Consider the following 16,602-nt stretch of genomic DNA (forward strand, 5'->3'; position numbering starts at 1 on the left):
CACAAGTCAGGAGTGTGATGGAATACTCCCCACTCAAGTGTTGGTGGAGCTACCCCCATCCAGGCAAGAAGCTTGGCATGATCCAGGACAAAGCAGCCCACTTGATTGACACCACATCCACTCCCTCCCCCACTGCCACTCTGTGTACCATCTACAAGACGCACTGCAGAATTTTAAAGATCCTCAGGGCAGCACCTTCCAACCCACGACCACTTCCATCGAGAAGGACAAGGGCAGCAGATACAGAATCCCTACCATGCGGAAGCAGACCATTCAGCCCATAGAGTCCACACCAACCCTACAAAGAGCAACTCACCCATACTCATCCCCATAACCCTGGATTTACCATGGCTACTCCACCTAGCCGCACATCCCGGAACGTTATGGGGCAATTCAACAATGACCAATCCACCTAACCTGCAAAGTCAGCTGTACAGCACGGAAACAGACCCTTCGGTCCAACTCACCCATGCCAACCAGATATCCTAAATTAATCTAGTCCCATTTGCCAGCACTTGGCCCATATCACTCTAAACCCTTCCTATTCATATACCTTTTAAAAATGTTGTAATTGTACCAGCCTCCACCACTTCCTCTGGCAGCTCATTCCATACACGTACCACCCTGAGTGAAAGATTTGCCCTTCAGGCCCCTTTTAAATCTTTCCCCTCAAACCTATGCCCGCTAACCTCTGGACTCTCCCACCCTGGGGGTGGAAAAAAAAAGACTTTGCCTATTTACCTGACCCATGCCCTTCATGATTTTATAAACCTCTCTATAAAGGTCACCCCTCAGCCTCCATCACTCCAGGGAAAACAGCCCCAGCTAGTTGAGCTCAAACTCTCCAACCCTGGCAACATTCTTGTGAGATTTTTAACTTGTGTACAACACCAGGTTATAGTCCAACAGGTTTAATTGGAAGCACTAGCTTTCAGAGTGACGCTCCTTCATCGGGGGTAATGGAGGGCTCAATCCTATCCACTACCACCTGATGAAGGAGCAACGCTCTGAAAGCCAATGGTTCCAATTAAACCAGTTGGACTATAACCTGGTGTTGAGATTTTTAAACTTTGTACACCCTAGTCCAACACCGGCATCTCCAAATCATCCTTGTAAATCTTTTCAAGTTTCACAACATCCTTCCGACAGCAGGGAGACCCAAAATTGGACAGAGGCCTGTACAGCCGCAACATGACCTCCCAACTCCTGTACTCAATACTCTGACCAATAAAGGAAAGCATACCAAACGCCTTCTTCACTATCCTATCTACCTGTGACTCCACTTTCAAGGAACTATGAACCTGCACTCCAAGGTCTCTTTGTTCAGCAACACTCCAAGACCTTCTCATTTTTGGATTTTTTTTGGCTAATTGGTGCAAATTAGCATCCAGCAGGGTGTTTTACCTGAAATGGCACTGATTACATTATTCCTGTAACAAGAAACTGGGACCAGATGTCATTGTATTGAAGGATCCACAGATACTTATTACACCAAGAGCTTGGGACAGGGGCTGCATCAGGGCTCAGTAACTGGTGCTCCAATGGGTTTGTACTTGACTAAGGCAGAAGGCCACAGCTCAGGTCGTGGGTCTGAGTCAGAAGCCTTTCCACACCGGTGTTTTTTGTCATTGCAATTACAACAACCGTTATTTCCAAGCATTACATTCCTGGCAGACATTAGCATCTGGGCGACCACGAAGCCAGTAGGCAGTTATGGGGAACCTGCTGCTGTTAGCCATGATGTGGAAGAGCTGGTGTTGGACTGGGGAGGAAAAAGGCTTATTAAAAAAAGTCACAACACCAGGTTATAGTACAACAAGTTTCTTTGGAAGCAATGTACTCTCACGCTCACTGCACAACACCCAGGTTACGATCCAACAGGCTTATTTCGGAGCGCTGCTCCTTCATCAGGTAGCTGTGGAGCAGGATCATAAGACACAGAATTTATAGCAAACAATCACAGAGAAAACCTGAAGGTTTTCTTGAGAATGTGACTTGAGCAATGTGCTGGGATTTACATATTAACAAACAGAAACCAACAGCCCATTCTCAAAGATGAAAGACTTAACAGCAATCTAGGTTTGTTCAATATATCGCTTCAGTCGCAGGACTCTAATAATTTGCAATAAATTCTGTGTCTTATGATCCTTTGCCACACAGTTACCTGAAGCAGCACCACTCTCAAATACGCCTGTTGGATCGTAACCTGGGTGTTGTGCAGTGAGCGTGAGAGAACGGTGCTTCAGGTGATCAGAGGCAAGGTGGTGTACAATACCTTTGTAGTCTCCACTCAGGCATGCACACACACACAATCCTTAAAGGCTAAGCCTATGTAAACCAAGCCTCATATCAGGGGTCACTTTATTGCTGGAACAGCACAGCAGGTCAGGCAGCATCTAGGGAACAGAAGATTCGACGTTTCGGGCACATGCCCTTCTTCAGGAATCCTGAAGAAGGGCATGTGCCCGAAACGTCGAATCTTCTGTTCCCTAGATGCTGCCTGACCTGCTGTGCTGTTCCAGCAATAAAGTTTCAGCTTTGATCTCCAGCGTCTGCAGACCTCACTTTCTCCTCATATCAGGGGTCACCTTGCATGTGGAGGAATAGCTCAGGTGGATAAAAAAGGCACTGAACCTTGCACACAAATACTATTCACAAATCAAGAGCATGCCAACTGCGATTTTTTTTTTGGTGAAACCAGTAAAGTGAGTCGTCCACAAATAAATTTTAAAACCAAGAAGCAGAAATCATACTGCCTGCAACAGTTGTCGACTCGCCAACTTTCAGGGCATTTAAATGGTCATTGGATAGACATATGGATGGGAATGGAATAGTGTAGGTTAGGTGGGCTTCAGATTGGTTCCACAGGTCAGCGCAAGATCGAGGGCCGAAGGGCCTGTACTGCGCTGTAACGTGCTATGTTCATTTCTCATGCTGGTTCCTCCCAACAAATTCTCACTCCGAGACAAAACGTTAACATAACAAGATTCGAGACAGGAGAAAGCAGCTGAAGACTGCACACGCAAAATTGGACAAGCAGCCAAAGCAAACACTAGCAAAAATAAAAGTCAGACAAAAAAAAAAAAAATTGAGACTTGCACAAAAAGGGAAACTGGTTTATGGCTCATCGGATGCCCTAAGGGGCAGATGCAGATTTGGTGTTAGCTAGATTTTCCACTCCACGTCCAATGTCATGCTGATTTCATCACCCTGGTGTGGGCAGGAGAATGTTAGATATGTGATAAGAGCAAGCTGCTTCATCCCTAGTTGCCTGAGCGATAAGGATTGAGAGTGTGCACGGGCTCATTTGTAACTGTCTCACTAATCAACACTGATCTCACACACAGTCTTAATATAGCCACGTCCTCAGAATACTGGGTGACTGCCACATTGTAGCCCAGTAAAAAGCAAGAATCCTGCAACACGGATATGCAAGCAGGGACAAGAAAAATAAAATTCAAAAAGGGAGTTAGAGGTTGCAAAATAGTGAAGTGGAAGAGGTACAAAGCCCCATCTTCAACTTAGAGTCATACAGCACGGAAACAGACCCTTTGTTATAACCAGTCCATGCCGACCCTAATCCCAAGCTAAACTAGTCCCACCCTGCCTGCTCCTGGCCCATATCCCTCCAAACCGTTCCTATTCATGTCCTTATCCAAATGCCTTTTAAACATTGTAACTGCCCCCACATCCACCACTTCCTCAGGAAGTTCATTCCACACGCAAACCATTCTGTGTAAAAAAAAATGCCTCATGTCTTTTTTAAATCTCTCTCCTCTCACCTTAAAAACGTGCCCCCTAGTCTCAAAATCCACCATCCTAGGGAAAAAAAACAGCTCCCATTAACTTGATCTATACCTCTCATTATTTTATAAAGCTTTGAGACGGTCATTCCTCAGCCTCCTGTGCTCCAGTGAAAAAAGTCTCAGCCTCTCAAACCCTCTGTTACTGGCAGCATCCTGGTAAATCTCTTCTGAAGCCCATCCAACTGAGTAATATCCTGGAAACAGGGGAAATTTGGAGCCAGAAATTCCTCCCATGACACACTGAATTCACATTTCATAGCTGTTCCAGGATATTAAGAAAAAAATGTAACCTCCACCCCACCCTCCCAAGGTTTAAACAAAATAGATAGAGGCATATTAAAGACTGGGGATCAAACCTTTGATCCAGGGGGCAGATTTCATAAGCATCTCAAATTTTCTAAAAGATGGATTTTTTTAAAAAAAAATTATTACTGGCACATGTACGTAGGCACAGCAAAAACTTGTGTTTTGCATGGAAAGCATTTGGGAGGGAATTCCAGAACTTGGAATCCAGGAAGCTGAAAGCAGTGAAGACAAAGCGAGTGATGCTCCAGGGAGGCCGGAATTAGCAAGAATGCAGAGACTGGAGGACAAGAGTAGGCCAAGCAGCACAGAGGGGAGTTGACAGAGGGCAAGAATGTTTTTCAAAACCACCACAAAACAGTTTGTGACTGAAAGCCAGAAGGTGATCAATGTGTCTAGGCAGTTTGGGAGTGATGTCTAGGGAGACGCATCCAAAACAGGACCTCGATTGTTCCACAGCGCTGGATCCCTATCACTTGCTTAATCCTGTTTACAGCTCTTAAACTCCAACGGCCTCAAGCAAACTTCTAGAGAGGTCACAGAGAGAACAATGAGCACACACCGCCAGTCAAGCATCAATCTTCTGCTCTTCACCACCCCCCCCCCCCCACAATTACATTTCCACACTTTTTGATCTGATTTGGTTTATTAATGTCACGTGTACCTAGATACGGTGCAAAGTATTGTACTATGTGCTAACCAGACAAACTATACCTTGCGTAAGTTTAAAAATACAAAATAAAACACTCACAAACACCAGGTTATAGTCCAACAGCTCAAAGCTCACGATTCCAAATGAAGCTGTTGGACTGTAATCTGGGTGTTGGAGAGATTTTCAATTTTGTCCACCCCAGCTCTCCACATCATTTCATAATGACATCAGGCAACAGATCAGAAGGTAGCATATAGGGTTACAGCCAAAGTGCCAAGAAAGATCAACTCTAATATCTTGAGAGGTCAGTTCAGAAGTCAAATAACTGCGGACGAAACTGGTTCTTAAAATTGTCCGTACACTCTTGTATCTTCTGCTCTATGGAAGAGGCAAAAAAGTATCAAGATATTCTCAACCCAAAAGCTGTTGGGGCATTTTCAGCCCCTGTTATTCACAAGCCATTGGCCATACTGACAGCTCGGTTTAAATCTTTTTTTGTTTTAAAAAAAAAATCATTTAACCTATTTTCCGAACCAACCTGTTCGGAGAGGTTACGACACACCCCTGGATCTTGAGCCTGGGCCTTCCAGGCTCAGAGATAGGGACACCACTGCATCCATTAGAGGGTAGAGTTAAACTTTGTTTTTCAGTTCCCAGCGTAAACAGAGCTTTTTCCAAATCGACCGATTCGGCGATGTAATGACGCACCTCTGGAGCAGGCGAGACTTGAACCTGGGCCTCCCAGCCCAGAAGTTGGGACACTACTGTTGCGCCACAAGAAGGTCCTTTGTTTAATCCAGCTTTGTACCAACCCCACCCCAACAACCACCCTTGTGTCTAAAATCACATTACGAGAAGATTTGTAGCTCAGGTGGAGGTCCTGGATGTAGGTTTGCTCACTGAGCTGGAAGGTTCATTTTCAGTCGTTTCGTCACCATACTAGGTAACATCTTCAGTGTGCCTCTGGATGAAGCACTGGTGGCATGGCCCACTTTCCATTTATGAGTTTAGGTTTCCTTGGGTTGGTGATGTTAACTACGCAGAGCAGCGGAAAATCACCTATACAGCATATTCAAAAAGAACAGGCACCCAATGAACAAAGTCTGCCAATTTTTCAGCAACAAACCCCAACAAGCAGACAGAACGCACCCAGAAACCCGAGCCACCTCTCCCCTACATCAAAGGCATCTCGGAAATGACTGCCAGACTACTCAGACTCCTTGGTATCATAGTAGCCCACAAACACACTAAAAAGAGCAGCTAAATGAACTTAAGACCCTATACAGGCAACAAGCAAAACTAATGTCATTTACAAAATACCTTACAAGGTAGGCCACTGTTGGAATATTGCGTGCAATTCTGGTCTCCTTCCTATCGGAAAGATGTTGTGAAACTGGAAAGGGTTCAGAAAAGATTTACAAGGATGTTGCCAGGGTTGGAGGATTTGAGCTACAGGGAGAGGCTGAACAGGCTGGGGCTGTTAACCCTGGAACATTGGAGGTTAAGGGGTGACCTTATAGAGGTTTATAAAATCATGAGGGGCACGGATAGGATAAATAGACAAAGTCTTTTCCCTGGGGTCAGGGAGTCCAGAACTCAAGGGCATAGGTTTAGGGTGATATAAAAGAGACCTAAGGGGCAACGTTTTCATGCAGAGGGTGGTACGTGTATGGAATGAGCTGCCAGAGGATATGGGCCAGGTGCTGGCAGGTGGGACTAGATTGGGTTGGGATATCTGGTCGGCACGGAGGGGTTGAACCGAAGGGTCTGTTTCCATGCTGTACATCTCTACAACTCTATGACTGTAACAAACACTACATTGGGCAAACAGGCAGAAAACAAGCCACCAGGATACATGACCATCAACTAGACAGGACCTCTCTCACTAGTATCCTTACACACGGACGAGAAGAGAAAATAAGTCGCCTGCGCCACTGCTGAAAGCATTGAACTCCTTCCCTGTTAACCCCCTGCCAGCCCTGGCCTGCAATCATGGGGCATAGCAGCATCTCATCACTTGGAACACGGCCGTCTGGTCCACTCTGAAAGTCTGGTAGGTAAGTCATAGTGTGCGCTGACCTTGCCTGCAGAGAGTCTGTATTTTCTTACACTCACCCAAAACCCAAAAGACAGGCTAAACGGTGAGCAGTCAGGAACCCTGACCCTTTTTGCTTCCATCCTCCCACACCTTTTAGCGTCCATATTCCCGATTCCCAGCATCCCGTAGCATTTTGCTTTTGCAACCAAGTCCCACTTTTCTACACAAACCCCCTCTGTGGAAACTTCCGGCACGAAGAGGCCAAACAAAGATGGCACCTCCAAGCATGCAGTTGGGCAAGAGGCTCACGGGGCACGCAAGGGGTTAAACCCAACTCTGATGTGAGACAGGAGACAACACAAAGGGTGACACAATGCAAGTTGACCTCACAGCCTGGTGGCAAGATGAACCGACAAAAAAGAACGTTTTCTTTACCTCAGGTATTCTTTAACCACCCTTCGGAGACAGTAGGTACCTGCGTACCAATTTAGCGCCAAGCTAGTTGTCCCTGCAAAGCCTTTATCCAATATTTTTATGGCTAACTATTCTTGTGCTGGGAGGACGGTACAGTAAACCACACAGTGATTCAGCATAGTCAGAAATGGGGAGGAAGGGTTGCAGGCAAAATGTCAGTATCTCAGAAAGTAACAATTCTAATAAGTTGTCACGAAAATGTATGCTGTACATATAGTCCCGTGATTTTGTTTTTTAGATTAGATTACATTACATTACAGTGTGGAAACAGGCCCTTCGGCCCAACAAGTCCACACCGACCTGCCAAAGTGCAACCCACCCATACCCCTACATTTACCCCTTGCCTAACACTACAGGCAATTGAGCATGGCCAATTCACCTGACCCTGCACATCTTTTGGACTGTGGGAGGAAACCGGAGCACCCAGAGGAAACCCACGCAGACACAGGGAGAACGTGCAAACTCCACACAGTCAGTCGCCTGAGGCGGGAATTGAACCCGGGTCTCTGGTGCTGTGAGGCAGCAGTGCTAACCACTGTGCCACCCACCATTCATGGGAAGGTGGCATTACTGGCTATATTCAAGAGATGGCTAGATAAAGCACTAGGGCAAATGGGATCAAAGGTTATGGGGAGAAAGCAGAATTAGGCTGTGGAGTTGGATGATCACCCATTATTGCAAAGAATGGCAGTGCAGGGCCAAATGGCCTCTTCCTAACTTCTAGGTTTTTGTTGTATCAAGAGTCAATCACCTTGCTGTGGGTCTGGAATCATGTGTAGGCCAGATCAGGCAAGGATGGTTCCCAAAGGACATTAGGTGAACCAGATAAGTTCTTCCAACAATCGACAACAGATTCACTGTCGTAGTTTGCTCCTCAATTCCAGGTTTTAATTTTATCTGCCATGGTGGGATTCGACCCGGGTCCCCAGAACATTATGGAGGAACAAATTACTGCAGCTGCTGGAATCCATACCAAAGACAACAAAGGCTGGAGATCACACACACGATTCTTCAGAGCCGAAGAGTGGAGGGGGCAACACATGTGCAATAGTTTGGAGGTTTGTGCTGGGGGCGAAAGGGTGTTGCGAGCTCAGATTAAGTGATTGGAATGAGAGAACAGCAGAACAATGGTGTGTCTACCTCCCAGACTGGGAAGGACAGAGTGGAATTTGGGGGGGGGTTCTTACCCACCAGACTGTCAGTGAGAGTGGACCAGAAGGCCGTGTTCCAAGTGATGAGATACTGCCAGATCCAGACAGCCTTCAAGCACCTTTTAAAAAAATTGTGAACCAACTCCCATTTCTTTCAGCTTGTAATCATGTCCTCCTCCTCTCCCCCCTCCCACTCCAGTGGGACTGTCTGTCCTTCCCAGTCTGGCAGAATGATGGGGTGCCTTGCTCACATCCCGATCACTTAATGGAAGCTATTAACATCTTCTCCCCACCAGCAGCCTGCACCCACCACCTCCGCCCTGAACTGTAGCATAAATGCTGTCCCCCCCCACTTCAGCTCTGATGAAGAGTCATCGTGACTCGAAATGTTAGCTTACCCTCCCTCCGTGGATGCTGTCTGGCCCACTTATCTCCAGCCTTTGTTGTTTTTCCCCAGAACATTATCTGGGTCTCAGGATTGACAATCCAGTGATAACATCACTCGGCTGTCACCTCCTTGACTTAAAGGCAACCACACCCTGATCTCCCACACAGTGCACTGTGATAGACTATCAGACTATCTTTGTGCTTTATGAAGACTGCTGTACACCACTGGCAAACAAGACTTTAATGCCCTTGGCTGGTATTGTACCCAGCCTCAGATTTAGCTGATTGCAATGACACCCCTCTGCGATTTTACAGACTGTAATCCCCAGGCACCTCACACAGTAGTAACCAACAGCCCAACATTACCCATGCCCTCAAACTCATCCAATTTGTTAGCTGCTACTCAGTTGGCATCACACCCCCTGCCACATTCTCTCTTTCACCCCCACAAATCTCAGTGCCGGCTCAAAGTCGAGCACAAAAATCCAAGCTGACACTCTGAGGGAGTGCTGCACTGTCAAAACAAAAAGGGCAAATTTCAGAATGGTACTTTAAACAGAGATCCACTCCAAGAGAGCAGGGAATATTCTGACCAATATTCAGCCCCTTTAAAAATTAACCACTCGAAAAGCAGCACTTGGCCCGTATCCCTCCAAACCCTTCCTATTCATATACCCATCCAGATGCCTTTTAAAATGTTGCAATTGTACCAGCCTCCACCACTTCCTCTGACAGCTCATTCCATGTGTACCACCCTCCGTGTGAAAAAGATGCCCCTTATATCCCTTTTAAATCTTTCCCCTCTCACCCTAAACCTATGCCCTCTAGTTCTGGACTCCCCCATCCTAGGGAAAAGACCCTCATGTTTTGACCAAAGGGTCGGTTTCCATGCTGTACATCTCTAGGACTCTAGGAAGTCATTGGGCACTCGGTTTTGTGGGAGCTTGCTGTATACCAAATTGGTTGCTGCCTCATCTACGTGACAGCAGTGATGGCACTTTAAAAGATATCCTATTGGCTGCAAAAGTGAAGGCGCTCCGCATATTAATTCACTTGTGAATCCTATACAATTTCCTTCCTCACTAACAAAGTCACCAGGGAGAACGCTAACTTTCACACCAGCTGGGAACAGCTCATCCGATCCAAGGGTGACTAGATCTCCATGCCCTGGAGCTAGCTGGCCAGTCTGCCTCCAAAGAGATACTGGCCCAATTCATTCCCTACGGATAGGAGGAAATTTGAATTGAGTTTCCACACCTCACACAGACCAACAGCCACTTGAACCAAGCCTAAACCCTGACAGGGTCCCTGTTGCAGGTCAGTGAATCATACGGAGTTTAAATCTTAATGAGGAAGGGCTTTTCCCCACAAATGACTCATTGATTACACCCCCATTAGCTGTGGCACAACAGCCAGCACACTCACTTCTGAATCAGAGGGTTCTTGGTTCAACACCCCCTCCAGGGCCACAGGGAAAAAAAATTAACACAAGGCTGACATTCCGAATGCAATGCTGAGGAAACGCCATTAACCCTTTGCACACACACATTTAAAAAAAATAATGCTGCAGTATTGTCCCAGTCAATATTCTCTAGAATTCCAAGGGGTGATCTGAACAAAGTCTTCAAGATATTAACAGGAAATGACAGTGTGAATAAAGATCAACTATTTCCATCTGTTGGAGATTCTAGAATGGGGCGGGGGTGCATAGTCTGAGAATTAAGGTTCAGGAGAGATGTTAGGAAGCACTTCTACATACAAAAAGGGTGGGAGAGATTTGGAACGGTCTTCCACAAATGGCAGTTGGATACAGGATCGTTGTTAGTTTTAATGCTGCGATAAATTTTTCTTCTTTTTTTAAAAAAAATCATATGGACCAAAGGCAAGACTATGGAATTAGGCCACAGATCAGCCACGATCTCACTGAATTGTGGGACAGACACACTAGGCCGAATGGCTTATTCCTGCTCCAATTTTCCGAGGAGAGCAAGGAGAGTTAGCTTGCTGCACCCATCAATAGCTATCCTCAAACCATGCAGATTATCTGCTCAATATCACATCCCCAGCCTGGGATCTGCCTGCACACACCTGGAAGCCATGCTTCCAACACAACGACTCGCGAAAAGCAATTCATCGGATTGGGAAATTCTGAAAGGCATTACAAAAAGCAGATCATCTCTTTATCAGGGCAGACGGTGTATTTTACTAAAGGGAGGAATGGTTAATTTCTTTTTAAAAATCCCAAAATACCACCCTTTAATCTGCTCACTATTCCAAGACCCCAGCGCGTGTCTTTTGTATCTGCAGATTTTAAATTATATTGGGGGGGGGGGGGGGGGGGGGGGAGAAGAGAGGAGGAGAAGCTACTGACATATTAAAACAGAGGAATATTTTAAATGAAACAGTAAGCATTCAAACATGATCCTACAGCGCATGCCATAACTTGGTTACCTCGAAAATCAGATTACACAATCTTGCCACCTCGGATTTCAGCGGGAGAATAATGGCACACAGATTGAGTGCTGTTAACTCAACATCTGCTTTGAACAGCACAAAACACATCCGGCCAAACATCATTGCATCCTTCCATCCTCAGGCGGTGTCTCAAAATAACACATCCCACAAGGGAAGGCACACTCAGCTACAACAATGGCAGAAAAGTGCAGGGGCGAGTCGAGCAATAATTGTATCAAAAATAAAAACCAAAACACAGTGAAAGAAAAAAGGAGCTGTTCTGCCAATTCCAGAAGTAATACACAGGAAAGAAAAGGCTTCCTTCCAAAAAGGAAAAATGGATTATAAAAATAGGGAGATTTTGCTATACTATACCTGGAATACTGTGAACAGGTTTGGGCCCCTTTCCCTGAGGAAAGACAGGCTGACATTGGAGGCAGCCCAGAGAAGGTCCACTCAGCTGATCCTGGGTATGGAGGGACAGTCTCGTGAGGAGAGGTTGAGCCTGGACTCATTGGGGTTTAGAAGGAGGAGAGGTGACCTTATTGAAACATCCAGGATTCCCTGGGGGCCCATTTCACTGTGACATTGCCAAGTTTTGTCTATTTCTCGCTTACAGGTGAGCAGGAGGCCGTGAGGTTCGAGTGCGTTTGTGAGCATGGCTATTGTAAAACGGAGACTTGTAGCGGAGTGCAGTGCTTTGTTTTGGTCGACAGCCGGATTCCGGGTCAGATTCGGAAGGGCTGCCATCCATATCAGGATCTACCCTGTGAATATTCGTGGCCTCACCTCCGCATCGTGTGCTGCAAAGGGAACTTGTGCAACCGCAATCTCACCTTGCAAGAGGAGAAAGGCATGTTTCTGCATTTCATTATCCACCTCTTCGGCTCCGAGGTCCAGTCGTCAAGCCTGGATTGTTCGGGAGGGTGGGGGGGTCTGGGGGTGGGTGGGGAGTGGAGGGGTCCTCAACAGCTATTCCAGCACCCTGGAGGTGGGTGGGTGGGCGGGTGGAGGGCAATTATGCTCACTTGATGCTCCCCCCAGCACTCCACGTGCCAGGATTCACTCTGAAAGTGCACGGAAATCTGACCCCTCCAAGGGGCTGAAGACAAAAGGGTTGGGGGTGGTGGGGGAGCGGGGCAGGCATGTGTTACAAAGCGAGGCCTAGGAATGGCAGCAGGTCGTAGCCATACAGCACTGAAGAGGCCCTTTGGCCTATCTACACTGACCTATCTGCGCTTATCCAGCCCATGGCCTTGAATATTAGAACGTTTAAAGTACCCCTCCTGTGAAAGGGTGTAGATAAGGTGAATGACAAGTATCTTTTCCCTGGTGTGGGGGAGTTCAAGAATAGGGGGCATATTTTTAAGGTGAGAGGAGCAAGATTTTAAAAAGGACACAAGGCAATTGTTTTTACACACAGGGTGGGTCGTGTGTGGAGTGAACTTCCTGAGGAAGCGGTGGACGTGGGTACGGTTGCAATGTTTGAAAGACATTTGGACAAGGACATGATTAGGAAAGGTTTGGAGGGAGATGGGCCAGGAGCAGGCAGGTGGGACTGGTTTAGTTTGGGATTAGGGTCGGCATGGACTGGTTGGGCCGAAGGGTCTGTTCTCATGCTCTATGACTCTAAGTACTTTTTAAAAGGTTGTGAGGTTACCAGTCTAAACTACCCTCCCAGGCAGTGCATTCCATACCCCCTCACCACCCTCTGGGTCAAAAACATTTACCTCAAAACAACCTTGTTAAAAGCTAAACTAACTGAGAAAAGACAGAGTAGAGATAAGGGGGCCATTTTAAGGATGGCCACCCATCACTCGTGGAGTACCACGGGGGTCATTGCTGGAGCCACAATTATTGCCAATATACATTACTGGATGAGGAAAGTGCATGTACTGAAACCACGTTTGTGAATAACACAGAAATAGGTGGGAAGGCAAGGGGTGAGGATGACACACTGAGTCTACAGAGGGATCTAGACAGGTTAGGCCAGTGGGCAAAAACTTGGCACATGGAATACAAGGTGGGGAAAACTGTGAGGTTGTCCACTTTGGCAGGAAGAATAGAGGAGCTGAATATTATTTAAAGGGAGAAAGACTGCAGAAAGCTACAGAGCAGAGGGATTTGGGAATCCTTATCTGTGAATCACAAAAAGCGAGCATCCAAGTCTAGCGGGGAATAGGGAAGGCCAAGGGAATGTTGCTCTTTATTCCAAAGGGAATGGAGTATAAAAATAGGGAGGATTTTGCTAAACCTATAGAAGACACCAGTCAGACCACAGCTGGAATACTGTGAACAGGTTTGGGTCCCTTTATCTGAGGAAAGACAGACTGACATTCTCTGAGAAGGTCCACTCAGCTGATCCCGGGTATGGAGGGACTGTCCCATGAGGAGAGGTTGAGGAGGTTGGGCCTGGACTCATTGGGGTTTAGAAGAATGAGAGACAACCTTATTGAAACATCCAGGATTCCCTGGGGGACTTGACAGGGGAGATGTGGAGAGGTTGTTTCCCCTTGTGGGAGAGAGTCTAGGACCAGAGGGTACAATCCCAGAATAAGGGGTCACCCATTGCAGACAGAGATGAGGAGGAATTTCTTCCCTCAGAGGGGAATGAGTCTGTGGAATTCTTTCCCACAGAGGGCTGTCGTGGCTGGGTCAGTGAGTATATTCAAGGCTGAGACAGAGAGATGTTTAATCAGGAAGGGGAATGGAGGGGTGATGGGGAAAAGGCAGGAAAGTGGAGTTGGGGATCAGAGCAGCCATGACCTCATTGAATGCAGGAGCAAACTCGACGAGCTGAATGCTGTTCCTATGTCTTATGGCTTTATAGTTCTAAAGGGTCACTGGGCTCGACATTAACTCAGTTTCTCTCTTCCCCAGATGCTGTCAGACCTGCTGCGTTTCTTCAGCATTTTCAGATGTTCTCGTTGGAGCAAGACAACAAGTTGGCACTTGTTCAGACTTCATTTTTGGGCCGGCAGTTTCAAAGTGAAAACGGAGCACCTATCTTCCTTTTCCTATCAATATCATCTCCTTCCCCAAAGTGGTCCCAACACAAAGTCAACTGTAGCATTGAGCTCAAAAAAAAAGGTGGTGGTGTCATGGTGCATGTCTGTGCGCACGTGTACATGCCAGTCTCTGTAATAGATAATATTTCCCCAACTCCGGCCTGGGTTTGAGCTACAATTGCATTGTGGGAAGGCAAAGGAGTACCCAGCGAATGGTTGGATCCAAGGAAGAGTAAAAAAAAAAGAATTGGTGTAACATCAGTGGTCACGTCCATAGGAAGTGAAAGGTGGGTTTAGGCAGCATATAGGATACTTTCAGGTATTAGTCAAGACAGTGGAGCAGGAAGGTTATGATGGAGCTGTATGTAACATTAGTTAGACCCCAGCTTGAGTACTGTGTGCAGTTCTGGCCCCCACACCATAGAACTTATTGCACGGGGGGGGGGGGGGGGGGGGGGGGAAAGGAAGGAAGGAAAGAGAGAGAAAAAAAAAGAGGTACAGAGGAGATTCACCAGGATGTTGCCTGGGATGGAGCATTTCAGCGCTGGAGAGGGGCTGGATACGCTGGGGTGGTTTTCCTTGAAGCAGAGAAGATGGAGGGGGAACCTGCTGGAGATGTACAAATACGGAGGGGCAGAAAGAGAGAGAATAGACAGGGAGAAACCTCTCCCATTAGCAGAGGGGTCAATGACCGGGAGGCATAGTTTGAAGGTCAGGAGCAGGAGATTGAGAGCAGATTTCCCCCCCCACTCAGAGGGTAATGGGAAAACGGAACTCACTCCCTGAAAGGGAGTGCAGGCAGGAACCCTCAAGACATTGAAGAAATATTTTGACGAGCTCTTGGAATGCTATAGCATACAAGGCTATGGGTCAAGTGCTGGAAGATGGGAACAGATTGGATGTTTGATGACTGCAACAGACACAATGGGCCGAAGGGCCTCTTCCCCTGCTGTAAAAATTCTGACTAGTTGAAAGTAAAGAAATTTGAAAAAATAAACAAATCTGAGCCTTTTGGTAACTCTTCTTTTAAAAACAAAAAGGCATGTTTTATCAACACAGCATTGTGATGACCCAGGACTCACTGGCCAGGGTCACAAACATCACCCCACCAAAACAAAAATGGGCACTTTTTGGGCAAAGTGCCCAGGGGGCACAGGCACCTCAAACCCCAAAAACACAACAAGCGGGGGAGACAGGAGGTTCAAAAAAGGAACCGAACCCAGAAAAAAAAATTACATCGGTGCTCATCATTCTCACTCAGTTAGAAAGCAGGGGTCACACCGGGACACAGTCCAAACCCAATGAAACCAGACCAGGGGGAAAGAAGCGGGCGTTGTGTTGGTGAGGTGTTCATGTTAGTACTGACTGGAAGTCACCAATTAAACACCTAATCTCAGAAAATACCCCCGCCCCCCTCTTTCTCTGATAATAAAGATCTGACTCCCCCTCACCGGATTGACACAGAACTGGTGACGTGCGGGGGAAACAATTAAAGTGGAGGGGTGGTGGGAGAAAGAGATCCATTGTGATCTGGGACTCGCTCAGCAGGGCCAGACAAAAGCCCCTGGTAGGAAGAAAATACCTGTGTGTGTGTGTGTGTGCGCGCATGGGTGGGAAGAGGGAAAACAAGCTGGATTGTTTAAACCAGTCGCAACAATTAAGACAAAGCATCCATGAAAATGGAAGCGAGAGAGATCTCACACACACACACACAATGCGGGTCTAAATCCAAGCGGTTCACTAGCTCCTCTTATTTTTGGCAAATCTCTCGAGGTCCCAGCCCCTTGTAACAACATTGTATCCGATTCCGGGCGCCATGTTGCGAGAACAGAGATGTAAATAAATATTTTGGACGCTTTATGTTTGCTTTAGCAACACCTCCCCCTCCTCCTCCTCCTCCTCTCTCAAAAACAAACAAGACCCGGGGCGCCGTCCTCTTCCTTCCCCCAACAAGCAGGTGAACTCCCTGAGAGAACTTACCGGCGCCGGTGTGGACGTTCAAGAGTAAAAAGACCGCATAAAACGGGTAGCTTTTAGCCATTCCTGCAGCTTGCCATCGCCCGGGAGATGCAGCGCGGGTGAAACTGACGAGAGGATTTTGAGGGGGGGGGGGTGAAATTAACCAGCTACGGGGCCGCCTCACAGAGTGAAATCGACAAGAAGAGATCACTCCGCCTTCTCACGGATTGCATTCACAAATAACCAGCCCCCAGGAGGGGAGGGGCCTTTCGGCTTTGACCTTTTTTGTTACTCGAGCTGTACATTGTAACCCTTCCGCTCCCGCGGCGTGCTCAATGTTGACGAGATGCTGCAGAGAGCCGTCAACAGG

General features: G+C 47.0%; 1 protein-coding gene across 1 annotated transcript in view; it reads right to left on the reverse strand.

Annotated features, from left to right (window-relative positions):
* Nucleotides 1–16,377, reverse strand: part of LOC122543396 (activin receptor type-1B-like) — a 56,758-nt gene extending 40,381 nt beyond the window's left edge. Inside the window, exon 1 of the mRNA XM_043682096.2 lies at nucleotides 16,254–16,377. Within this exon, the coding sequence (XP_043538031.1) occupies nucleotides 16,254–16,314 (61 nt within the window). The 5' untranslated portion in view covers nucleotides 16,315–16,377. The remainder of the gene's footprint in view (nucleotides 1–16,253) is intronic.
* Between the last annotated feature and the right edge of the window lie 225 nt (nucleotides 16,378–16,602).

Source organism: Chiloscyllium plagiosum, unplaced genomic scaffold (assembly GCF_037043375.1).
Source record: "Chiloscyllium plagiosum isolate Xiang-an unplaced genomic scaffold, Cpla_swu_hap1 HiC_scaffold_53X, whole genome shotgun sequence".
NCBI lineage: Eukaryota > Metazoa > Chordata > Chondrichthyes > Orectolobiformes > Hemiscylliidae > Chiloscyllium > Chiloscyllium plagiosum.